The sequence below is a fragment of the Dermacentor albipictus genome, chromosome 3, assembly GCF_038994185.2.
Source record: "Dermacentor albipictus isolate Rhodes 1998 colony chromosome 3, USDA_Dalb.pri_finalv2, whole genome shotgun sequence".
Classification (NCBI taxonomy): Eukaryota; Metazoa; Arthropoda; class Arachnida; order Ixodida; family Ixodidae; genus Dermacentor; species Dermacentor albipictus.
This window is the reverse complement of record NC_091823.1, coordinates 6,281,807-6,308,927: the sequence shown is the minus strand read 5'-3', so window position 1 is coordinate 6,308,927 and position 27,121 is coordinate 6,281,807. Positions and strand designations below refer to the sequence as shown.

Below are 27,121 nucleotides of genomic sequence, written 5' to 3'. Positions count from 1 at the left end.
GCTTCTAACTCGGCTCTCAAAGAGTGATACAGGACTTCACAGAGTAGCTAAAACTCTCATTTAATGCCAAAGACAATATGAAAAGAATGCCCAAGTAGAATGCCTAGCGCCTGCACTTCTTCTGGACTATAATGGAATGCATCACAAATGTACAAAGCAATCTGCTTGTCTGGGCAACGACTTTGCAGCAAGCAGTCTCTGCATCACTTGGCAGATCCTTCGGTGTTAACAGAGCATAAAGAAATGCCATGGTAGTTCTTCAGTATTGCTTCACTGAAAAGTGCTGAAATATCTGTCAACTGGAAAGTAAGCAAGGGAAACAGCAGAGACATTGCACACAGTGAAAGCAACAAAGTGGGGGCCACTTCTCTACAGCAGCCTCTCGTGATGGTACAGATATGCAATTTAACATGACATGTTAGTCAGTGCACAGCTGACAACAAGAACGTGTTTGAAATATGCTCAGCATGAGTGGTAAAAAACAAAGTAACATTTTTGCAAGCAATTCAAGCAGAACCTTCCTTTCTCCATCCTTTGTCAAGCAATAAGGCAAGCTGTGCACAAATACCAACTGTTTGTGCTACACTGAACAAAACATCATATAGCTACCGCATGCTGGGATCATTGAGTGATATAAAAACTTGCACTATTCCAATAAAAGCAAAAAGACATTTGATAGTCAAACACATTATCTGGTTTACGTAACCTTACCCCATCCCTCTTCCACTGTGTAATGGGGAGAATACCTATGGCCACTATATGCCTCAGTTAAAATAAAGAATATGTCAGATAAATTCCACCAGGTTTCTTGTCGTGCATGGCACTCGCTTTTGTCAGTACCCTGTTATTTATATTAACACACACCAGCTGCCTCTGCTGACAAAACAAAGCAAGAATAGAAAATGAGAGAGAGCGAGAAGGGCACATTGCAGAGTCCAGCCAACATTACGTGACAAGCAGGCTAATCAGAAAGGCACGGAAAAATCAACACGAGTGCAGACAGTTGGCAATGGCTGTAAGCACAGGCTAGTCTGTTTCAAAGCCGCTTGAATGGCAGCCCTTCCAAAGTACCCTACAACAGCTGGTGCCCATTGGGAACAGAAAATTGCACCATCTGTGGCAATACCCAAGTGAAGAGGGCAGCTCTGCAGAAAATCACAATGATTGGAAGGTGGGGAGGGTGGGGGTCATTATCCAGTGTTTGAAAAGAAAAGGCCATCATCACCAAAAGCAAGATGCCATTTGGCGAGATGGAGGAAAAAAAGGGGGTAATAAACCTGCAATGGTGTGTGCATTGTCCTTCCATTTACATTGGCACATGACTGAACAGGTATGACACCGACTCTCCGTTGTGCGTTCTGCGAATCGCCTCAGCAAGGATCATGGAGACGTCGATACACTGCAAAGACAGAATAAGAGCATCTGATGTCACTTGGACTGAGGAGCCAAAGAATTTGAAAGCCAATTATGGGACAAGGGAAACAGAGGCAATCTTCAGAGAAAAAAAAATGTGAGCACAAGCAGTAAAAGATGCACAAGTATTTAAGAGCAGGATCATCTGTACTGAACTGCCCTCCATAAATGATAGGCTTTGTTAAATGACAACTAAAAAACAATTCAGTTCACAAATTCGAGGCAAACTGGTGCATGCACTTGGAATCTGCTAGTGCTGTTGCGAATACTTGCATAACCCAAACCAGAGAGAGCAGCATCACATATGCCATGCTCGCAAAAGCCAAGCTTCTGCAGGTGGAGGTGCATGAGCCAAAAAATTTCCAACCTCGACAGGAGATGAACCCTATACATACTGCCAAATGCTTTCTATGTTACACTATGGAGGTAACAGTACCTCCAACCTACTTAGAGAAGGACCAAAAGCTAGCATGGCTACAACGGTTTCATACGACAAGCTATTGACGAAAGGCGCCTCAATTACGTTCACACCCAAAGTGCTAGCTGTTTCTGCAGCCTACTTGCCTTAGGTTGACATGAACTCACCTGCAAATAAATGGCAAAGAAATTGCACTGGGTTTTTGGAGTTCCAACGCTGACCTTTGGGGCTTCCATTTGCTCCCAGAATGGCCGCTACATACATTTCCTTCACTGCTGCACTGCAATCACTGCCCCTTTCACTCTTCACTCACATATGAATCGTGTGCATTTTCATTTCTTTTATAAACCGTATGTGGCCCAGTCCCCTAACAAACATTTTTTTAGGAGTTGAGCATCTGGGAGACAAGGACAACACTGACAGCTGGAAGAGTTCCTTCAGGCCATGTAGTTTGTCAGCCCTTGCACTAAATAGCAGAAACATAGCCCTGCATCCATTGAACATGGCTAGCGCTGTGCACGTCTTGCTAGTTTGTGTCTCCCTCTCTTTCATAGATATGCACTAAGTGGGCCAGCAACCAGCATCTCCAGGAATAATAACCAACCTGAATCTTGGGGCACTCTTTCATGTGTTGATCCTGTGGTATGGTGTTTGTAACGACCACAGCCTCAAAGCAGGCATTATTGATCCTAGATATAGCAGGCCCCGAAAAGATGCCGTGAGTGAGAATGGCATACACCTTGCTGGCACCTGCTTCCATCAACCTGCAAAGAAACATCTGATTGTGAAGCATTGCAAGCTGAATGCATCACCTCATTTTAGAGCACTGAAGCCACCAAATACCTGTGCTAAGCGAACAACCAAACACCAAGAGCTGCTTGACGAAGCTGTCCAAGAAAACTGCAAGGTGCCTCCCTACACAGCATGTTCCTCTAATCTTTATTCTAGCTTGTCATGCATTCTGTAACACCACCCCCAGCAAGTGCATGTGATCACTTGATAACCGCGCGTGGCTGCTTCCAAGATATCAGAATGCCCGTGCATTCCCATAATTTTCACTAGCCCCTTTTTGGTAAGGAACACAAAAATATGAACAGCGATAGAAAAGTTACCATCAATAGGTAAAAACTCCAAAAAGGCAAAATCCAAAAAACTTCCAGCCCATGATGCACTGTAAAAGGTATTTGTTCGTATGATGCATAAAAGATTTTTCCACAAGTGTTTGTATGATGCATAAAATATTTTCCCACGAACAACTGCTTTTTAGAAGTAAAAAAAGTGAGTTGAAAGATGTCAAAATAATGTCTAAGGCAAGCAAAATAAAGAGGGCAAAGAACTGTTTTCTTTCCAACTAAGCTAGACATTTCACTCATGGACACTTCCTTGCTCTTCAAGCAAGCAAACATTGAAAATGTTGGGCGTGGAATCTGGATACCACTCGCAAAGATATAAATGTGCTTCACAGTTCTCGCTTGATACGGATCAGTATGAAACTAAGAAGAAAACCCAAAAGGGCCATAACAAGGCAATTTGCTACACTCAACTCGAGTTTCCAGCCATTCTTTCATAACAGGACATTATGTGAGTGAAGGTGTGAAGTGCCCCCTTTTGAGTCGATGTGGACAGAGTAGACACCTACTTGTCGGCTGCATGAACAATGGTGCCGCAGGTGTCAGCCATGTCGTCCACCAATATGGCAACTCGATCCTTGACGTCTCCCACAAGCACCATGCTGGCCACCTCGTTCGCCTTTTTGCGCTCCTTGTGGATCAGAGCAAATTCCACATTGAGACGATCCGCTATGGCTGTGACCCTGGTGCAGAAAGCATGACTGTTAAAGAGGACTCTTGAATGGGGCTATGACATGGCCATACTGCTAATAACAGTTTCTCATTGTAACAGAGTAGAGGGACCAATATTATCATATACAATGCCTGTTCCAAAAGATTGTGAAGTATGTTTAAAATAAATTAATTTTGCAAGCTCTTACATCAATTTGGTCCATTTCAAAATACTCCCCTTTAGACACTGGCTACCCCTTCTTGCATTGCTGGAAGAACCTTTGGGAGTAGTGTTTTGTTAATGGGGCACTAAAGGCAAATGCGTACTAAGTCGACATGGATTGTTGAAACACCATTCCAGAAAGCTCGCAGCACTTGTCTCTGGCCAAGAAAAGACGCAGTTTACGAGAAGTGGCGTCTTAAGGGCCCGTTTAGCTTTAGCGCAATTCAACTCGCCCACCTCCGAGCGGGGAGTGGTAACGTTGCATACACAATCACCACCCTTTATTGAAGTTGGTGAGTAAAACGCCACCCAACAGACGACGCTACAGTTATCTGTGCAAAACGCAAAGGCGTGGCCGTGGAGAAACCAAGCGAAGATAGAGCATTGGATTCACTGCTGCAGCTGCTCTTGGTCAAGTGACGTGGACCGTTCAGGAATCCCGCTACATCACGTGAATGTGGCCTTCTCTGTACTCTGCTATTTGCAGTTTGTGCAAGTTGACTGGAGCGCCAGGTAAAAGAAAAAGTTACGGGATGCTGAATCTGGCACAATGATGTAACTGCGTGCCAAAAAAGTAATGTGCACACTACCGATGTAGAGTGCACAGGAGCATATTGCAGAGCAGAATCCAGAGCCCGTCTCTCTCAATAAATTTGGTCGCACAAGGCACACAATCATTTAGGCGCTTCAGGACCCCCATGTAGAAAGCTGCATCGATAGCTCGACCTTCAGAAACAAATCTGCAGTGCATAATTCCAATGCAGTCAAACACAATCAAGAGAACTAATAGTTGCTTTGTTCTCTTGCACTTTTATTGGCTTTGACTCATCTTTACTTTTCTTGCTCAGTGCCGTTTAGCTCAATGTCTTATTCGTAAATTCAAGTTCTGTCGCCGGTGATGAACCTTTACAAGAATTCGTGGTTGTTGCCAGAGGCTTTCCAATCAGTGCAACATTCTTTTCATCTCAACTTTTACTCGGGAGTCAGCAGTTTCAGCACCATCTTGGTGCATACCTTTCCATTTCCAAGTTTTCTGTAGAAGTTCGGTGAACAGAGACCTTACCAAACTGAGCGCATCTGCTATTATTCTTAGTATTCAGCAGTCACTGACCACAAGAGAAAGCGCACAATTGATGACTCATGTGAAGCACAACTTCACATAAGCTAAAGGGGCGCCCTGATCTTGCATAATTGATCTACGAGGGTTGATCCAGAAATGAGGTTCCCAAAGAGCTCCAGCAACACTGGAAAGTGCGAGGCGAAATCTGGCAACACTGCTGCGCGCAGCTGTTCCCCCACTCTCAATTCCCCCCAGCCGTGCTTCACTACACCACCCATACTTGGCTCAGCAGCCGTCCAAATTGAAGGTTCCCACTGTTGATCCCGCCAAGTGCGAGATTCTTTCCATAATTCACTTTTTGCATGCCAAGAAACTCCACCCTTGGATATTCATCGTTAGTTGACAGAGGTGTACGGCAACAAGTTTATGTCCTTTCAACACGTCCAAAAGTGGTGCAGGGAGTTTAGTGCCAGTCTGAAAGAAGCCCACGATGAAGAACAGAGTGGAAGACAGTCAGTTTCGGAGGCGGTTATCGAGATGGTCCAATGCAAAGTGCTTCAAAACAGGAGGAGAAACAGGAGAAACTGTCCATGAACTTGTTGCTCAGATTTCTGGGAGTTCTTACGGTACAGTGGAAAGACCTTTGACTTAAAAATTGGGGTACCACAAATGTTGTGCTCTACGGATACTGCGACTATTGACATGAGACCACAAGAGGAAACGCCTTGACTGTGCTGGCCAGTTTCTTCAAAGGTGTCAAGAAGGAAGGATTGGTGAACTCCATTGTTATGGAAGACGAAACGTGGATGTTTCATTTCGCTCCCGAAACGAAACAAAAATCCAAACAGTGGCGTCACCGAGATTCACCAGTCACAAAGAAGTTTAAACAAACTGCTTCTGCTGGCAAAGTCATGGCCAGTGTTTTTTGAGATCGTAAAGCGACACTGCTGATCGATTTCATGGAACGCGGGACAACAATCAACTCAGACAGTTATTGAGCAACACTAAGAAAACTCAGGCGAGCTATCCAGAACCACCAGCCAGGACAACTCGCAGCTGGTGTAATGCTGCTTCACGACAACGCCCGAGCTCACATCTCCCATCAAACCCAAGAACTTTTGACAAACTTTGGGTGGACTGCCATTCCCCACCCACCGTACAGTCCAGACCTCACAACTAGTGATTATCACTTGTTCCCGAAGTTAAAGGAACATTTGAGTGGCCAACGCTTCCAGAGCGACTATGAAGTCAAAGAAGAAATGAAACGCTTCCTCAACAGGTTGGCGGAGGAGTTCTACGACATTGGGATACAGAAATTGGAGCACCGTCTAGAAAAATGCGTTGAATAAGATGGCAATTATGTAGAAGAATAGAAAAAGCTTTCCAATGATATCAATTTCTATGAGAATAAACAATGTTGTCTATTTCTAAAGTTGATGGGAACCTTATTTCTGGATCAACCCTCGTAGTAACTCAGTGCAACAAAAAACACAGAAACAAGCAAGACCTTTCTTGTCTACATTGTTTTTATTGCGCTACGTTACTAGTTCAATCATGGAAAACCAACTAGCCCAACAATCAACTCTTCTGATCTTGCATGATCTTTGGAGTCTCGACAGCCTTCCCGAAAAAACTGGACACACTCGGAACACAGCATGTTCCTTTAGGGGAATCCATTCCATAGGCCTCTTGCAACATTTCAAGAATTTCTGTCCCTTTATTACCCAATTTCACAACAAATCTGATATTGATCCTTGTTACCTCTGTTTATCGATCTCCATTTTGACAAAGATTAAAAATAGATTACTCAAAAAGTTTGCACCTAAAATTCTGACTTTCCACAAAGCAGTTTGGCTCACAGGTCAAATGGGTCTTCTTTAGAGTAGAGAGTGGCACCGCAACTCCCACTTTTTTACTGAATCACTTTTGGAACAGATCTTGAACACACACACACACACACAAATTACTGTGCTTTCACCACAAATTTTTTAAAAATTTGATATCTCTATACTCCATCTCGCAGGATGTTTGCAGCACTGCCAAAGACACAAGGAGTACACAGGCAATATCACAGCGCAGCGGTACATAGTTCTGGGCATATCTGTCTGAATAATGGCAGGAAGAGTTATTTTTGCTTGATACAAGATACACTATAGCGATATCCAGGAAAAACACGGGGAATGCTGGAGATGTAAATTCAAAACGATGAGCAAAACGAGAACAAGGTGAAAGCAGGAGCCAATGTTTCGACAAGTGGGCTTGTCTTCTTCAAGGTGACGTATGCTTTCCTTGCCACAGTATATATAGGTGAGGTTCTTCTAAATTCTCAATTCGACACGCTAACACACCTTCCCTCGTTGCCTCACCCACCCGCCTTACACCCTCTCCCCTTTAGAAGAACACATATGTCACATTATAGGACCTTTGTGCATGCACCTCATATACCACAAATTTAGGAGCCACTGAGCAGGTACCGGGGTGCGGGAGAACATATCTCAAGGGGCATTCGGCCTTCCTATTGGCTAAAGAGTCCTGCAGCTTGCACAGTGCTGCAAACAACTTGCGAGATGGGGTATGTATACAAGTTCTCCGAATGACATTTGCTGCCATTCTGACATAAAATGACTGATATCAAGAGTCAGGGCTGCTGCCGTGTCATCTGCTGCAAAACTACAAAACCACGACATGCCACGCCAAGGGGGGTGGATGCTAACAGCAACAGAGAGTACTAGCTTGCCCGTAAATCTATTAACCTTCACTGAATACCAAGTTTTGCCAGAGACATTAATGACAGCAACAACACTGGTAGCAAAATCTTGCAACACTTTGTCCCAACCACAATGTGATAGGCACGTTTTCATGTTACACGTTTCCTTGTTAAAATAAAATAAAAAAGGCTGCATGCTAACAAATATGCCACTGCCCAAGATGCACAGCGGGCGTAAGGTATTTGAAGACACGGCTTCGAGTCGCCATAAACATTATCGATCTGTCCTGGCACTTAACTTCGTCATCCACGAACTCCGTCGCCTATCTAGCACAATTACAGAATATCAACTTCCAGTTGGCCACAAGAGATGACTCCGTACGCTGTCTTGGTCACCTTGCACGCAGACTCCAGCAACTTCTAAATGAGAACCTTCATGAATGTCACCAAAGCCTTTCTTTTGTGGTAATTAGACAACAGTTTATGGGCAATTATCTTCCCAAGGATCAGATTCCATTTAGGTGGCTCTGTTTCTTCAGCAGGTGAAGGCCATGATAAGTAAGAACACTGAAAAGCCAATTATAGCCCCTTTGTGGTGCAGCTTGAAGTGGTAGATTCAACAGCCAAGTTTTTTGTGCTTGACATCATCAGGTGCCACTGCTAATACAGTAAAACCTCGTTAAACCGTACCCGCTTAAACAGTAGTTTCGGTTTAAAAGTAGTAAAGTCAATTCCCCGACTCAGCGGCCATTGAACATAATGTATTTTGTATCCGCATAAACCGCACCAGCCTATTGCGTACGCATCGGTTAAAACGTAGCGTTTCCACTTTTCGTCGCGCGAACACGGCGGTGCGTCGTCTCCATCGGGCGGCCCGGCAGAACAACAAGCCTCAGAGATCGGTACAACGGCCTCCAAGCGCCCTGTGCGTTTGCACGTGAAGCCGCATCAACATCAACATCATTTCGACGCCGCATGGACGCCGTGCCAGAGAGCGTTGCGGCGTCGTGCAAGCGAGGACTCGCGTCATGCCGAAGCTAGGATAAAAAAGACACCGGGTGCTCAGCATAGAAGAAAAATCAGACATCGTCCGTGCTGTCGAACGTGACACGAAGAAGTCGGCGCTGGCCCGCGACATGGATCTGCTGTTGACTACAGTGTGTGGCATTTGGAATGCGAAGTTGCTCGGCAGCGCTGCTGCGACCGCGAAGAGATGTCGGCTACGAGGTTCGACTTTTCACCATCGTTGCCGCTGTTGTTGCCGAAGTGTCAACTAGCGACAGTGATGAGGACGACACGGAAAGCGACAGCACGGGCTATTCAGGCCCAACAGTGGCAGAAGCTGCGTGTTACGTCAGCCTCATGAATGCGATCGTCGCAAGGAGAACAGGGGCGCGATAACGTAACTATTCCAAATGAAAAGTTTTCCGAACTCCGGCACCCGGCAATGAAAAAGGCGCCCCGGGACTTATGCAGCACTACTGCCCGCGTGCACGGACGTAACGCCAACGAGGAATCTGCCGTGCGAGTGTTTGCCGAGAGGAGGGGGGTATGGGGGCTGGCTGAGAAGCTGGCACGCAGCTTCAGAAAGTTTGAGGCCGCTGTCGTCGTGCTAGGCCATCGCGACATCAAACGAAAATAACACTTACGTCCCGCGAAGTGAATAAATACTGCATGTTTTTTTCCCTTTCATCGCACTCTCTCCGAGTTCCGTTTTCGACAGGTAAGTAGGCGATCTCATGCTATTTCGCTTAAACAGTACTACCGTTTAGTACGTACTTTTTCCCAGCTCCGGCCGACTACGGTTTAACGAGGTTTCACTGTAATTTATTTTCTTGCTCCCATAGGACTTGCGCCTTGCGTGATAGTAGTGTCACTGTGGTGACACTATCAGTCACAGGGGTGGAGTGGATGCGAAAGCGTGGCCGGCTTTGCTTCGTACTGCTCATGTGACAATATCATCGACACAGCATGAAATTGTATCTTTTGTCACCAACTCTGAAATTGAACAAATTTGTTATCCTAGTGTTTTTTTACTGCCCAATAACTTGGAACATTTTGCAAGCCCTTTTGTGTAGGAAAAATCCATCGGCAACAGTACTTATCTGCATAAACGGTTAAATTTCAATATAGTTAAATTTCGATATAAGAAAGCAAATTGCAGATTGTACCAGCTTCATTACATCAAGGTTTAACCATATTATATAGTAGTAGTAGTATTCAGATATGCAGGGTTCATCAATTGCACTTCTGAAATGTCAAAGGTCAGTCTTACCATGAGAAGAGGCTTAGATGGGTGGCAACACCACAGTGGGGTTTCTATATCAGCTAATCGTGACAAGCACTAGCTAACTGTTTAAAGCTAAAGAACGTTTTCATTGTACAATTGTATCCTTAGGAAACCAAGGACAACCTAGCAAGCAAATGCTGAGAACGCTTTCTTGGTAAGCGACCTCTGGAGAGGGAGCTTCACAAAAAATTGAAGCACTCGATAGACTTCTTGAGCACTCAATTTGACACCATAACCACAAAGTACTCAAAGATAGAAAAAGAAAATGCTGCTCTAAGGAGAGAAAATGCCACTCTTTCTTTAGGCTACGGAGTACTAGAGGAGCGATTGAATGCCGCCAAGGCAAAATTAACCAATATGGAACAGTACTCGCGAAATCTATTGAAATCAAGGGTGCTCTTGCCACTAAACCTGAAGCCCTATCAACAAGCCTAAAACAACTGGGTGATGCCATCTCTGAACCAATAACTGAGGCTAATGTAGATTCTTGTCACCGAGTGCGAAGAGAGGATGGAGGCTGTCCTTACATGGTAGTACAGTTCACTTCTCATGCAAAACGAGATGCTGTCACTGAAAAAGCTAGCAAAAAGTTTGTTTCTATCTCTGATTTTGGTTTCGAGGGCAGCACCCCAGTCTCCGTCAGTGAACACTTATGCCGAGAACTAAAAAAGCGGCTCGCACACGTAATCGAAAGGAAGAGGGCAAGGCAAGGGAAACATGCATGGACTAAGGGCAGAAAAATCTTTTACAGAAAAACAGATGACTCAAGAGTGCTTCTGGTAACATGCATGGAAGATCTTGACAGGATAGAATAATGTAGTTTTCATTGCCCTTGCTGCATCACAGGCCTCCGCCATGGTGCTGACACCGTCCGAAGTAGATGATGCTTACCAGTGCAATCCTAAACGCTTATCTTTCTCCCACTTAAATGTGCAGTCTGCTCGCAATAAACTTGACACTTTGCTCTCTTCTTCTGGATTTACCTTTGACGTTATAAGGACCTAACATGGTACCAGAGCGAGGCCAAAGTACCGGATATTCCTGGTTATAACAGTTATTACTTGAATCATTCTTCTGGAAGAGGAAGCTGTGTGTTCCTATTGGCAAACAATGCCTTAAAGTATAATATAGTTGAGAACTTCTACTAAACCCACTAAACTTTGAAGTGTTAACACTTGTTTCAAAAAGAATACGTTTCCTGTTGCACATCGTCCCCCTTCTAGCTGTATATCGCCATTCTAAAGGTTATTGGATGGACTGTTAAGATGGGTGAATGAAAATACATTGTCATATTAGATGGTGATCCTAATATTAACATACTCAATGCAAGCAAGTGAACTAAATCAATTATTAGAATCTAATGTCTGCACTAGTACCATATCCATCTTCACGAGCGTTCAACACAGCTCCTGAACACCTCTGGACACATTCAACTAATATTGATTCACAAGACGTACATTCTGGCATAATTAGCAGTGCCACCAGTGACCACATGTCCATATTGCCGATAGCAAGAGAATGCGCAGCATCCGCAACTACTAAATCTAGTAGTGGCGCCTGGTGGCGGCGAGAAACGTTATCTGGGTAGTACCAGCTTGGGTAGTATTGAGTCCTGGCTGTGGCTAAGCACATTTCCAGCCCGAGCTTTGCGTCGATTCGCACTTTTTTCTGCCCTGTTGCGAGTGCAAAAAGGCTCGTCCCTTCTCACAGACCGCGTCGACCACGCTGCGAGCTGGCCGCAGCCTATAGCTTAACGAAAATGGGCTCTCCGTGGGACGTAATGCTGGAAGCAGAAGGAATCGGCGACGCCAATCCGGAGAGACCTAGCTCAGCCTTGAAAAAGCTTCACCGTCATTACTGCTGCGTCGTGGGCTGCCATGAACAAGAAGGCCTGAATCCCAACATCAGATTCTACCGTTTTCCTTCAAGGCCTTAGAAGCAGAGCATCAGGCGCGCTGGATAACTGCCAGTTCGTCGTGCTGGGTAAGTGAAACTTCGCGCCATGCTGACTGCTTCGCCTGTCTTGAAGCTTGCTTGATTATCTGCGTTCTAAAATTCGGTCTTTTGCACCTACAGTCCCGACTGCAGACCTACATAGGAGCAGGCATGGCTGGTGATTCACGGTCCGAGACCCGGCCACAGCGACAATTAATAATTCGACTGGTGCGAAGTGGTGAAGTGACCAGGTGTGTGCAAATGACCACAAACGGTCAAGCTGATTTGGTGACAATTCACTACCCTACAACAAGCAGCACAGGTTAGAGAGTTAAATATGCTCATCCTTGACCTCAAGCCAGCACGCTGAGGCAGCGCAGCAAGTTAGTATTGATTGCAGCACATCGATGTTCGAGCGCTGTCATTAAAAGCTACATCAAGCGAGCAGCGCACGAGCTCGTGCTGCAGTGCGTTGTCGACTATAACCTACAAGAGGTGGTGTCGATGACTGTCCGCACTGCCAACGCCCTCGTAGCGGAGGAGACAGCCATCGCCTTGGCCATCACCTCTAGTCTGACCAACGAGTACATCACAATTATTACCGACTCCCAGGCAGCTTGCCGTAGCTACGCGAGAGGTCGAATATCTTCAATCGCCCACCGACTCCTCAAACAGGCCTCCGCATTCCCGGACGTTGAAATAGTGTGGACTCCAGGACACGAGTCCCTCCGTGGAAATCAGCGTGCGCACGCTGTAGCCCGAGCTCATGCCACCCGGGCGCCACAAGAGAGGGATACGGACGCATCCATGGAGCCCGTACCTTTACAATACAACGCCATACTACAACACCACAGATTGAACAGACGACAATACCCACCTCCACACAAGACCCTCTCACGTGAAGACGCCGTAACATGGAGACAACTACAAACCAATACATACCCACATTTAAGCAGACTACACGCAATCCACCCTACACTATACTCATACAAATGTCCTTTTTGTAATGATTACGCCTCCCTATATCACACCACATGGGCGTGCCCCAACGTGAAGGCGGCCCCACAAATACACAACCCCACACCTGAGCAGTGGGAGGCCGTGCTGACTAGTTCGGACCCTCGTAACCAGCAGCAACTGGTGCGGCGGGCCCGGGAGACAGCAAGAGCCGCAGGAGCCCTGGACTAAGGGCGCCTCCCGCACAAGCAGAAAGACATCTGCTTGTCCTTTCTTTTATTTTTTAAAATAAATGTTTCTCCTCCTCCTCCTCCTCCTCGCACGTTTGTTACTGCGAGCTCATATCCATTGTATCAGTTATTTATCAGTGGCTAAAGGGACAGATGGCCGCTACTACAGCGCAGGCATAACTACTTGTCTAGCGGCATGTAGTCAACAAAGATTGCAGGAGGCCTGCCGTTTCGCGGCATGTTGAAAGACAGCTGCTGTCGTGGCGCATACGATCGTGCGTTCGAGCAGTTCGTACGTCGCGGCATGCGGAAAGACCGCTGCCATCGCGGCGCATACCGTCGAGCGCTCGAGCAGTTCCGTACACATGATGTCTGCTTATCGCTGCTGTGAATTCATTTATGGCAAGCATTTCCTCACGTTTGTGTGCCTGAATCTAGCAGCGTGCAAACCTTACCCGAAGTTTAACTAATTCGTACGCGACTTGCTTCACTTGCGATTGACACCGCGCTAAAACTTCGCCCCTTATTTCTTGAACGGCGTACACGTATTCGGCGTTGCATAATTTCTTGCCTTTACGCAGCGTACCACCCCTGCAAAAATCTTCGGCGCTCAATATTCGCTGCAAGCCATGGTACAACATAACCGAAAGTGGCGGGTCCATATTGTAGACGTGCTTTCCGAAGCAGACGACCGAGCTTGGTACTACTCAGTTCAGGACAGAGGGCGCTTTTTAGCACCATTTTCGCAGCGCCCCTTGGGCAAAGCAGGAGCCCCATAGGTCCCGAACATTTCACGACATTAACCCTTACAAAGTGTTGAACAGTTTTGCAATCATATAGCAAAAATTAACTGAGAAACCTTGCTGCTACTAAGTGACTTTAATGATGCCTATAACGAGCTTCTACCTAGCTTTAAGTCAGCATATTTCGAATATTTCCCCTTTAAGGAGCTACATTAAAAAAAAAGAGGCAAAAAAGCCATGGCTAACAAATAGATGTTAGGCTTAACAAAGCAGAAAGGTGCCCTTTACAAATGCTTTATTTAAGCTCGCAGTTTCAATGATTTAAGAGAGTTCAAAACGTTTTGCAATAATGTAACAAGCTTCCTCAGGCAATCAATAAGAATACCTTCATAATCTATTTAATAGCGAAACCTTAAAACGCAGTGATGCTAATTGGCAGCAGCTGAATCTGATACTTGATCATAGGCCGGTATGGTCACAAGTTACTCATGAAATAGATATAGATGGTATAGCAACCTCCAGAAAATTACTATGTGATAGCCTTAATTTTTTTGACTCATTAGTTAACATTAGTGTAGTGTATCCGATTCCGCCGCCGCCGCCGCCGTGAGCGTCTGCACAACGAGCGGATGTTTATGTTCGCGGCGCCGGCCTCCACGGCGTGGAAGTCACGTACAATAAAGTTTCAGTTTCACCGCTGCTCGGCTGCTCGCCGGTCGCTCTCAAAGTTCGTTCGCTTCTCTCTGCGCGCGTCTGTCTATAGCGGACGCATTTCGCGCCCCTATAGCTTGGTGACCCGGACGTAGCAAGCTCACGCAATGGATGAATCAGAAAGTGGTTTTGGCACGTAAAACCCCAAATATTATTATTATTACACGCGCTGGCCTGAAGCGTTTCCCGTACACGATATTATGGCGCCAACCGTGGCATCCGTTTTCGTAGCCGGTTGGATATCTCGTTTCGGCTGCCCCAGCGTGGTAACTACCGACCGCGGACGACAGTTTGAAAGTGAGCTCTTCGGAGCGTTAACAAGCATTCTTGGCATCCGCCACATCCACACAACTGCATACCATCCGTCAGCAAATGGAATGGTGGAAAGGCTTCACCGCCAGTTGAAAGCCGCCCTCATCGCCCACGACGCTCGAACTTCATGGGTCGACGACCTGCCGCTAGTTCTACTAGGTATTCGGTCGGCCATAAAAGAGGACCTCGGGTGTACTGCTGCCGAAATGGTCTACGGGACGACACTACGTCTACCCGGCGAATTCTTCGCACCACCTGCAGTCCCCAACCTCTCGCCTCCTGCCTACGTTGAGCAACTTCGGTCGCTCTTTGAGCGCTTGCGACCTACATCACCTCGACAGCGCTCCACTTACGACGTTTTCGTAAGCAAAGACCTAGCTGCCTCAACTCACGTTTTCGTGCGCCGCGAAGGCATCCGACCCGGCCTCACTGCACCGTACGACGGCCCGTTCGAAGTGCTGCAGCGCGGAGAAAAGACTTTTACTGTTTCTGTGAACGGCCGTAAAAACGTGATTTCAATCGACCGTGTGAAGCCTGCGTACATGGCAAACTTGTGCGTTCCTCTTGCGCTCCCCACTCGTTCCCCGCCCGATTCTCCCCCATCCGTACCCTGCCCCGTGAGCAAACACGTGTCCTGGGCATCAGCGCGACAGCAGCGACCTTTGTTTCTACGGGGGGGAGCCCTGTAGTGTATCCGATTCCGCCGCCGCCGCCGCCGCCGTGAGCGTCTGCACAACGAGCGGATGTTTATGTTCGCGGCGCCGGCCCCCACGGCGTGGAAGTCACGTACAATAAAGTTTCAGTTTCACCGCTGCTCGGCTGCTCGCCGGTCGCTCTCAATTAGAGACACTAAAAAGGCGACAAGGACAAGCGTAAACTTCCAACTGGTGTTTATTACAAAAAGGTATGTATATATACTGTCGCACACTTGATCAGAATCAGTTACAATCATGCAAGTCAACATCGTCATCACAAATAAACAAGAGCGTAGCACGGCCGCGCCAAGGCCTAAGGCAGCCTCCCACAGTGTCCACTCTTGCGCTAGTCACTTCAGCATGGAATACCAACTAGCCCAGTCTCACACCTGCTCCTGATACAGGTTGTTTGGATTATATGCAAGCAAGGTGAAAGTGCTTTCCTAAAGGTCACTAATCCGACAGGAGTGTTCCATGTGTTTTCTAGTTTCCGCAACACGAGAAGCTGCGACACATTGACGACTTACAAATTTGACCAGTTAGGTATGTATTAGATATCTTTTGCCCTGTCCTCAACCTAATCTTCATGCATGGGACATTTCCGCAAAAAATGCAATTAGCCAAGGGAAGTGTCCTGGACGGAAATGGAAATAATCTAACCAACTACAGGCCCGTGTTGATTCTCTACCATTTTTCTAAAGGCCTCGAAAAATTAAAGACAGCATGACATCTTTTTGTGGCAAGCACAGCCTAATAACAAAGTCAGTCTGGCTTTAGGAAAAGGCTCTCCGCTGAGCTGGCACTCCTAACTCAAAAAGAATTTCTTATACAAACGTCATTGAGCATAAATTACTAACACTGGGGATATTCATGGATTTCTCGAACGCTTTCTCCATCGGATAATCATGAAACCTTGTTAAGGAAATTCGAAATATACCGATTCAGGGGCGTCTTTTTAGATTTAATCAATTGCTTTCTGAAATTTCGCCATCAGAGGGTTATAATATATATTAATGAAGCTTTGGACAATCTCGTAGTCACGTCAGGTATACCTCAGGGAAGTATTCTAGGGACACTTTTATTTAACCTTTACATAAATGACATGGTAAACATTGACCTCAAAAAACTGTTTATAATCTATGCAGACAACGCCAACGCCAGCTTATTCTTCACCTAGACAGACGCAGAAGATTTAGTGTACAATGCAAACACTAAGTTTAGTAAATTAGACGCATGGAGTAAATCAAACTGTCTATTAATTTATGCTACCAAAACCAAGGTATTCTTCTTTAATACAGAAATTGTCAGGTAAACATTGAGAGTGCCTTAAAATTTGGCAATTCTTACCTTAATGTTGCTCCATCAGTCAAAACCCTAGGAGCTATAGTTGAGTAACATTGAACATGGAATATTCATAGCTTTAGGCTCGCTACTAAACTTGCTCATGTTGCTGGCATCCTCACCAGATTACACTTCTTTCTTCCTCAAAATATTGAATCGCCCATATACAACTCTCTTTTTCTTTCACATATTGCATAGTGTCACCTGGTTTAGGCTACTACAACTAAGACCAATATAATGAAACTTTTTTTTGTTGCAAAAGAAAGCACTCCGTGCAATAATTCCAAGATTTGACCCTCGCACTGAGCCTCTCTTTGCCTCTCTTGGAATCAAAAAGGTGCACGATCTTTAGAATTACTTGCTCCTAAACAGGGTGTGAAAGGGAAACTCTGGCTATCTTGAGAGATTAGCTTGTCTCAGGGAATATCATATCGCATGCAACACACGTAACCAACAAATCTGGCACATTCCCGCCTCACAAATGCAATACGGTGACGAACGATACAGTGATACAGTAACGTATCGGTTACAGAGTGCCATTTCTCCTAAACAGATAACAAGACCTATGCACTTGCATTTCGCTTTTATTTCAATGTGATGTGCTCGCTGTGTGTGTGTGTGTCTTACCCTTTTACCATGCATTTCCTTTGCACTATGTAGTCATTGTGTAAATGCTGCTATTGCTCATGCTGCCAATGTGAATTTTTTATGGGGTACAGACATCGTCAAGCCTATTTTGTGCTTTTTGTCTGTGCTCCTGACAACTGTATTTTTTGCACTGTTGTCCAATAAACTTTCACTTGAAGTGGTGCCCCTTAGGGGCCAAGAAATTGCTGGAGAGGACTACCTCTTGGCTCCTCCAGCGTCGGGAGAGACAATGATGCTGTTGCGCCATTCGGGTATGTTCTCGCGAACCCACTTGAGAACAGCAGGCTCAGCATATAGGTTGTCCACCGGAATGTCAAAGAAACCCTAAAAAGCGAAAAGTTTAAAATTCCACTTTCAGGCCCAACTTTATGTTCAAACACTTGCCCTGTATCAGTCTGTTGTGATCACTTGCTTTGGGCTAAACTCTATGCAGAAGCTACACCTATCACGTGTTGTGGTGTCCTTAGTTTCTCAAGTTTGTTATCCTCTACATTTCTACCACTTATATTAGTACCAGCAGAATGCACCAATTATGATAAGTTGCAGTTAACCAAACAAGAAGCCTTTATGACCTGTGATGCTGGCAAGTTTACAGAAAGAACAGCACTAACTGATGGGATGATAAAAGACTGAACACGTAGCACCCCTGCTTATATTGTCCTACCAGGTCATACATCTTTCTGTAATCACGAATCAGCTCACCTGTCAGTCAAGCCAGCAAATTTGTTACCTTAATTTAAGCAGTTCTTTCCTCTGGAGAAATTCACTTTGTATGCATAACGGACGTGATGTCTGGTGTTACACTTGTAATTTCTTTTCTTTCTTTAACCAGGACATACCAATAGTAACTTATATTTCAATTTCACTTTGCCTTTTACTGTTCCATATTTTTAATGCAATAGCATTAAGGGCCCCATGTCACAGAAAATGCGGTGTTGGACGTCGTTTCAGCGAAAAGATTTTCGAACCACCCATGCCCAGGCCCTCCATGTGGCACAAGAAAATTACTGAACTAATTGAATTTCTCAAGCCAAAATACATAAAAAAATTGTAAAGTACGACTTACACATAACCTAAAGACATGCTAGCATAAGATTGTAATTTGACTATACGAGATAACATAATTGTTTCACGAGAACTCAAGGAAACCCCTTTTCCAGCATTTCTACCATTCATAGACCAGCCACAGTGTCTGTCATTTGCACGCGCCGGCACGCGAGTATCTCGGGAGCCACGGTGTGGCATACGCAATTCCTTGCAATAACTCCAGATGGCTCTCACCTCCGCCGCATCACGGCCCAAGCAAGAGGCCACATTTCTACCAGAAAGCCTGCCTTCGTGCATAGCATTCACAGCCGGTGTTCCCTGGTAAACATTACGGTTACATAGGCTTCAGTTGCCAGCAAGCATGACGAGCAGTCAGGGATCTTTGGATGCTACCACGTTCCACTTTTAAAGACGAAGCTTAAGCGTCCTCCAAATTTTTGCTCTATGGAACTGACCAGCAACTGACAGTAATCAACGCAACATTCAAAGGCTCCACTTTTACTATTTAAGCAGCCCAACAGTATATCATAGAGAGCATGTCAATGCACCTGTATTTGCGAGGCATGTAGGTCCATTGTGATGATGTGATCAGCACCAGCGACAGACAGCATGTTGGCAACAAGCTTGGCTGAAATTGGTGCTCTGCTCTGCAAAAGGCAGAATTAAACTGTATTAACGATGGCATGGAATACACCTGGTCAACACATACATTAGTGTATGAATTCAAGCATTCATTCACTTCAGTATCTCTGTGACAAAGTCAACATGACAGACATAAAAAGATTCAATTCCTATAGTACCATCTCCTATGCGATATGAGAAATACATACAGATAAACCCTGATACAATAAAGTCGGTAAAATCTGCAATTTGCTTCATTATAACGAATTGTTATACTGAAATCAGAACTTTTATGCAAACAAGTACAGTCGTTGATGGATTTTCATAAGCGAAAGGGGCCACAAGATTTTCTGAATAATCAGGCAAAACAAATATAAATGACAAAAAAAATCATCTTGTAGAATTTGAAAGTTGGCAATGAAACATACTGTTCCATGCAGTGTCAAAAACATTTTCATATCGGCAATATGAAGCAAAGTCAGCCATGCTTCCATGTGCGCTCTGCTCCCGTGACTGGTAGTATTGCCCGCAATGGGAGCTGCAACATTATCATGAAAAACGCTGGCAGCAGGGAGCAAATGCATAGTCTGCCTCTAGCTTATGTCCCCATCCCCCACAGCCCCCTTTTCACTACCTTGTGCGGAACACTGCACTCATCAAGCCATCATCCTCCTCAGCTCACCCTCACAGGCTTTCACTCGCACTCAAAAGCATACAGCGTGCAGGGAAAGAACTTCTATGGACAAGAAGCTCTAAGTTCAATACTTCATTATATCGAGAATTTCGTTATGTCAAGGTTTGAGTGTATTTCCAAGAATTAAGTGACAGCTTTACAAGTTAAAAAGAACAGTGAAAGATTGGGTGCACCAGAAAACTGACCCAAGGAAACAGTGACCCCCCCCCCCCCCCTAATATAAGAATTACCTTATAGGTCAATATCTCCTTGCCTTTCACCTAATCAATTCTTCTCCGCTCTCTTATAAGTCAATTGTATGCAGCAATTGTATGCATCAACATCACATGTGGCCACTGCACATCTGTATGGCTAGTGGGCATTCACTGGGCGAGCACACAAGAGAGGCTCAAGCCAGCCAGCCATTGTGGACTGAGTGACATTCCAGAAATTTGCAGGGGAAGGGGGTGAGTGGCACCTAGATCACAGGCCAGTGCCTTTTTTTTTTTGTTGGGAACGCACAACTTCCCATGTGCCTGGCCCACCTCCCAGGCACATACACCGATGTCTCATATGTAAAGACAAAGATTTGCACAAATACATGTAGCGACAGGTGCACACCGATTACAGGAGAGCACAAAAAAACTTCACTGAAGATGACGAAGGAGTGAGAAATGTGTGGCCAGGTTCCTGTGTGACCAAACTTTGTGCAGTGGACTTTGCAATAGGCAGTTGTTATGTCTCATCTTGCTTACTGAAATGTTGACGTGTGTTTGCAGCCTGTTGAGGACCCCTCCCAAAATAAATCTCTCGCTATGTCACTGTACACATGACTAGCAAATTACAGCACAATGTAACAATACTAAGAGATAAGGTAGACATGAGACAAGCAGCATCTCGCAACTATTTGTTATAGAATGAATGAATAAATGAATGAATATATATATATATATATATATATATATATATATATATATATATATATATATATATATATATATCCTACATTATAGTTACATACAGACCTATACAAAGGATGATAATGAAAGCAATCAGAGATTGCATAAAGAAATGCTCTAGTCATGTGGCGAGTAAGCATGATGCAGCCACCCCTTACCTTGTCCTTCTTGTCTTGCCTTGCATATGGGAAGCAAGGTATGACAGCAGTCACTCGGGATGCAGAGGCAATCTTGCAGGCATTAATCATGATCAGCAGCTCCATCAAGTTGTCATTCACCTCCCCACATCCACTCTGGATGATGTACACATCTTCACCACGAACACTCTCCCCTACCTCTACACTGCACATTAAAAGAAAAATTAAGATCTCACTAATTTCACTATTTTTCAATTACAGGTTTAAATGTCCAATGCAACTACTGGGGGCTATGAGAAACTATAACAGAAGTGCTTTGTATTAACTTTGACAATATGAGGTTCTGCTCTCAATGCATGAGCATTTTCACATTTTACCCCAACCAGAACATGGCCAGCAGCCAGAAATCAAACCTGCAATCTCGTGCTCAGAAGCAGACCAGGCCTTCTAAAAGCAATGTGGGAGCATGTCATAACTGTCTTCTTGCTCACTGCATCAAGTATGCAGTCAGTCCAGTGCAATAAACCTGTCATGCCAGACAATCTACAAACTGTATGCTTTCATTTTTCCTTACTCTATCTTAACAAGCCACTTACCAGGGAATGTCCACGTTATTAAAGGTATTACATAGAACCAGTGCAATATTGGCCCCTAAACAAAGCAAAGCTTTCGTGCTACGCTTAGATGTCTGTCAAAGTAACACAAGGTCCCTTTGAAGGCCACACGCAGCATACATTGATGGTGCAAATGAGTGACCTTGACTGACACACAGAAACAGCAAGCTCATCATTTATTCATTGTGCAAAGCAGTGTCTTGGAATGTACAAGTGGTGTCATTTTTGCAATTCATGAAAGTGAATTAGTAGTTGCACAAGCATATACGTGGGGTTTCCGGGTGGCCAACTCCACAAGGTGCACATTCAAAGAGGCAGACAAAGAAACGAGGGCAATAAAAGGACTCTCAACCACTGCAAAAGCTTGCATACTTTCCTCATTTTCCCATTAGGGTGGAGCATGTGGGAATGCTGACATGATGCTCAAAAACAATGCTCAACAACAATGCTCAAAAACTTTCCTCACTTCAAAAACAGCAGATGCTCCGGAGGTATCAAGTACAATGCCATTTTGAAAAGGTCGCATGACAACAATTTTGTTTGCTTCTGTGACTGGCTGGCGGAGTAACACAACCCTGCGCGGTGCATGTAGCTTGGTTGCCAACTGCTGTTTTAAGTTGTATCCGACTATAGAACATACAATGAACAATTATTTTTTTTAAGTTCGATAGCTGTAGTCACTAAGTAAAACCAACAAAATTACCAAGATTTTGTGGAATATGCCCTCAACCTGCTGAAAGATGAATTCAGGCAATAGCTAGGCTGTCTGGCCAGCATAGGATCGACATAATTGTTTCCCTACTACTACGTACTGGGTGCATAGCAGAATGTCAGTTTAGACAGTGAAAGCCCAATTGTGGATGCACAGCAATGTCAACTAGGGCGTTCTACAATTTACAGGTGGTCCAAAATGGCTTGTTTGCATGCAAGCTTCATAAGAATGCTATGCTGTACTATGTGAACAGACTACCACAAAAACTGCACCACATATGCAGGGTCTTTGTGCACATTCATTGCAAGGCCACAAGTGCCTTATCACCATTAATCTCTTCTGGTCACTCATTTGTTGAATAACAAAATGGAGAGTATGGGGGCACAAGCAAGGAGGCTATAAAACCTCAATTGCGTGGCAGCTCTAACAGCTTCTCATCAGCAGATGTGAAGCCAGTGCTTGCCAATACTTAGAACACACTACACACAGACAGTTGCACTAGGCTGGAGCTCATAGACAGTTCAATTCTTGCTGTGAGTGTAAATTCTAAGATAATTGAAAAATAAAAGCTTCTTGTTTCTGGCTAAACTATCTTTGGCTGCACATAGATCCCATGACCTCCCATAAAATTTGTCAAAATGTTCAATTTTCAGACTAGAACCAGTGACAGAAAGCTGTATGTTGACAAGCATCCATAAGGCAAAATTAGCTATCTTAAACCAGCAGAAAGTGGGAAAATTAAGCTTCCCATAATCTCTGCTATAAGCTAACCTTCTTTCGGCACCTATGGTAAGGCCATGGTGGTCTGACTATACCCTTGGGGCATCCTCATCACTCCAGAAAATTTATTTTAAAGGCCCCTTGGGCAGAAGCAGTCAGTTCATCAGTTTTAAGAACTGTTCACAACATTCTCTGCAAATCTCGTTACCAATTTCGAATTGCAACAAATTACTTGTTACTGCGTCAGTACCTGAAACCAGTGAGTGTAAACGCAAGTCTAAGTGTGGTGAGCCGTGGTCTGAGCCAATCCTGATTTCTTTTCTAGATCGTTCACTAGGCTCTCATGCGACTCTATATGTCGTAGCAATTGGTATGCGAGTCCACTGCAAACATACTATTAGCTATGGGGCTGCTACCGGGCTTACCTTAGGTCGAGTACTAAAAAAATACATCCTACTGTGCCATGTGCAATGACGTGAAGCAGTGAAGCGAAAGCTGATACACGAGGATAACAAAAAAATTGAGGAAATCATTCAACCCACATGTACGAACTCTCCTGAGCAAATGTGATCCATAGCCACGACTCATATCCCGCTCGTGCATATGACGGGACGAACGCACGAAGAGTACGCTTGCTATTTATTTCTCTATGCCGCAGACCGCATATGAAGTTTTCACATTTTACAAGCACCTTCGGCACTTAAAAACACAAGGCACCACTACGGCCGGTAGAGCGCGCGAATTACGTGCGTCACGTTTACGCGGACGTAGTTTCCTTTCATCTTTCGCGATCTTCAAGGCCAGCAACACCACGAAATAGCCAGCGATCCTGTGGTGTCCCCGTTGCAGAAACGTGGTTCAACAACAAGCGATTGCGCAATGCTAGCACATGGAGCGATCGCAGAACGGTTCTGGCACGCCTTCGGAGAAGTTAAAGACGACTGTTGGAAGAACGCAACAAGTAGTTTATCTTCAATTTTGCTCAAATGTGAAGGTCGTGACTTTGAGACGCGACAGACTTGTAGGAGATAAAGAATGAGTTCGGCGCCAGACGATAAGGCGCCGGCGAGCGCTATCAGCGCTCGAAGGGTCAGCGGCGAACGGGGGGTTTCTCGGCTGTGACGAAAAGCACGCCGAAGGAACAGCTGATAACGCAAAGCCTTGGCACTTAACCAGCGGGACACGTGTTGCTCTGTTACGTTAAAACACCGGTATAGCATCTAAGCAGCGATACTAAAGTCATGCGCATTACGCATTACAAGCACCCGCTATAGCTATACCCTGCTCGACCCGACTGAGCTCACAAACCCCTTGACGACACAACCTCGCACATAACTTGTGGCACGGCGGGAGAAGGTACTTACCATGTCTCTTGGTTGCTGAATTTCTTGAGAACTACCTTTCCGAGTTCAATGCCGAGCCTGTCGACCACTTTCTGGGCGAGATCGCAGTGCGACGACCCGCTGAAAACCTTAATATTGGGCATTTTGCGGCAGAAATTGACTGCTCCGTTGTGGCAAGCAACGCAACAGTCGGGTGCTTCCCAAGTGGTGCCTGAAACTGACTTAGCGCAGCCGAAGCCCTCGCGATGCTTGCGCTGCTTGAGTTGGTCTTGCTCCTCGCTCGTCGACGGAGGAGTGGACTGACCACTGTGGGCCATGGCAGAGCCGTTGCCATCTAGCGAGGGCGGGCAGAAGTGACACCTCTCGGTGTGATGTGGTCTAAGTGGGGCCCTCTGGAGCGGCGACGCGTGGGTTGGTCCGTAGTGCAAGAGGCCGTAATCCATCCTATCGGCGCGGGCGCCCCAATCGCATGTCGCATTTTAACTAGCGCTACGGCTGCGATGGCGGCGCCTGCCAGGGCTCATGCTCGGAGCACGCGTGCCTGGCGGGGCTCGTGAACTGCTGTTCCGAGCATGCGTGCTTTTCGCGCGCACTTTGGCGCAGATTTTACGCGAACATTTAAAGCTTCTTTTTCGCAACTTGCTGCAGAACTGGTATTTCACCTCAAGCTGCACCGATTATCGACAACCCGGTTTTCCCTCTCTGCGGTGTAATGTGAAGTAATCGAGGAACGGGCATGCTCGCCTCAAGGCACACAGCAGCGGGAGGAATCTTAAAAGCTCGCAATGGGGCATTTAGCGGACCATTTCAACTTGAATTTTCCTTGTTGCGCTTTGTACTATCGGTAACTAAAGCTCTGTAGATTCTGACTGAAAGTCAGTGGGAGGCTTTGCCAAGAAAGTTTAGAAATTGAATTTCGCCAGCCGCGGCAAATACGCCTGTATTGCAATTTATACGATACGCAAAACGATTAAAATTGCAAAACCTTCTCTTCCTTCTTTCACTTCATCCAAAATTCAATTTTAACTTTTTTCTGCACGGTCAGCTCTCACACATGCTTTCATAATCAAAGCTTTAATTTGGTTATAATGTTCACACACAAAAAAAAAACTGAGAAGCCCCTTGCAGCAGCTAAGCGCCACATTTTGGAAACGAGAAGTGCCTCTCTAGATAGACAGCTCTGTCAAGCTCATGACAAGCATCCCTCTCCACTGTAAATTGATTTCAGTTGCATTAGCAGGCCCACACAGTCAACAATGGTTTACTGGTTACCCACTGTCTAAACACAGAGGAGAAAACATGTATGCTTTATGGACACATCAAGAAAGAAAACAGCGCATGTAATGGTTTAAAAGCACACCTTTAATGCTCATCACAACGACAAAAGAAACAGGGCAAAAAAGGGGCATTTTCAAAGTTGCTCAATAGAAAAATAGAATTTCTGGTGCAGACTCTTAGGTAAACACGCAGTTTCAGAAAAGGGAATGAAAATGCATATCAAGTCCATATAAGAGAGCCTGAGAACAAATGGTCACTACTTTCAATCGCATGCAATTTTTACAAGAACATAATCTTTCACAATGGTATTTACCATCATAGTGGATCACAAAAGTTCGCTCGCTGTTCACAAACCAAATTGGCACTAAGAGCCACATTTGCATCCAAGCTGTAAAAACGAAGATCAGATTAAGCAGGCAAAGTCTTGAGGGACAAATTTCTCATTACAGCCTATTCAGTACAAGCAAATTTTTACAGTGCTCCTCAGTAGACATAGTGCAAATGCTACTGGCATCTACGGTTGTACCGCGAAATTTGCCAAAGGCACACCTCTCACACTGTGTATCTCCAAAAGACATGAAGTTGAATGAAGTGTACTTTCACAAGCACTGTTGGCTTAATTGAAAGCACCTGAGGAAGAGAAAACATCGGAACGAGCAACAAAGAAACAGTCCGGGTTAGATTTTCTTTCAACCAGCTTTAGCTGAAGATGGCTTCCGTGGCTTTCTCAAGGTCCCACGAGTACGATGACAGTGCGACGCGTGCACGATGCTGCATGGAAAAGAGAAGCAACATTTCATTGCATCAACAAACATGATCTTTGAAAAATAAAAAACATGCACCACAAAGGCCTGACAAGCGAAGGTAGTTCTAGATCTCGCAACGAGAGCTCCCTGGGTGTCATCATAACACCCTTTGGACTGTTGTAAGCACACCTCCCACCCCCTCAAAAGCGTTGCAACATTTCTGTAACAACAGCCCAGAGAGGAGGTGCTCTTTATTTTTTATTTTTTTAATGGAAAGTGACCTGTACATACAAAGCTTTAATTACGAATTTGTATGTGTAGGTCAGTGATTCAAGTGCAGCTATCTGTAGATGCTTTAGCGCTCTTGGAGACCTTTTTTAGAGTCCGCAAAGACAGTACTTTTTTGAAGCCAAGCCCTAAAGCAAGCAAGCAGGGGGGGGAGGATGTTCTGTAAGTGTCCACTTAGTGGACACGTCCCTTCCATCTGCTTCTGAAGTTCTGATTGGCTGGGCTGCAGTACTGTGCAGACACGATCATCAGTGCGTGATATAAACGGTGCACTTATCCACTTAAAATGGCCAATCCTGGTGAGGGGCCCTTCAAGAGCTTTCAAGAACTTGAGAATGGTGGTTTGACCAATCCAAAGTTTCTTTTTTTTTTCTTCTTTCTATAGCTGAACAGAATTTTTATAAATTGCTTGTGGAAGATAGCACCATTATAATCGTTTACATACTCTGAAAGACGGCAAGCCTCAGAGCATAATGATGTAATGTGTGACACTTGTTCATGAAAGCACACCGATAATAG

General features: G+C 45.1%; 2 protein-coding genes across 4 annotated transcripts in view; both read right to left on the bottom strand.

Annotated features, from left to right (window-relative positions):
• Positions 1 to 43: 43 nt before the first annotated feature.
• Positions 44 to 24,847, bottom strand: Prps (phosphoribosyl pyrophosphate synthetase). Of its 2 annotated transcripts, none has more exons than XM_065454356.2 (7): positions 24,312 to 24,847; positions 20,923 to 21,106; positions 19,060 to 19,158; positions 17,664 to 17,788; positions 3,471 to 3,644; positions 2,436 to 2,595; positions 44 to 299 (listed from the first exon to the last, which is right to left on the bottom strand). In XM_065454356.2, the coding sequence occupies exons 1-7, from the start codon at positions 24,731 to 24,733 to the stop codon at positions 204 to 206; spliced, it is 1,260 nt and encodes a 419-aa protein (XP_065310428.1). In that variant the 5' UTR covers positions 24,734 to 24,847; the 3' UTR covers positions 44 to 203. The 2 variants fall into 2 exon arrangements, with proteins under 2 accessions (XP_065310428.1, XP_065310429.1); XM_065454357.2 differs by having other exon boundaries at positions 44 to 1,399; positions 24,312 to 24,845.
• Positions 24,848 to 25,631: 784 nt separating this feature from the next.
• Positions 25,632 to 27,121, bottom strand: part of Ubc4 (ubiquitin conjugating enzyme 4) — a 29,679-nt gene continuing 28,189 nt past the window's right edge. For both annotated transcript variants that reach the window (XM_065454359.1, XM_065454360.1), the window contains exon 6: positions 25,632 to 26,339. In XM_065454359.1, the coding sequence (XP_065310431.1) occupies positions 26,268 to 26,339 (72 nt within the window). In that variant the 3' untranslated portion in view covers positions 25,632 to 26,267. The remainder of the gene's footprint in view (positions 26,340 to 27,121) is intronic.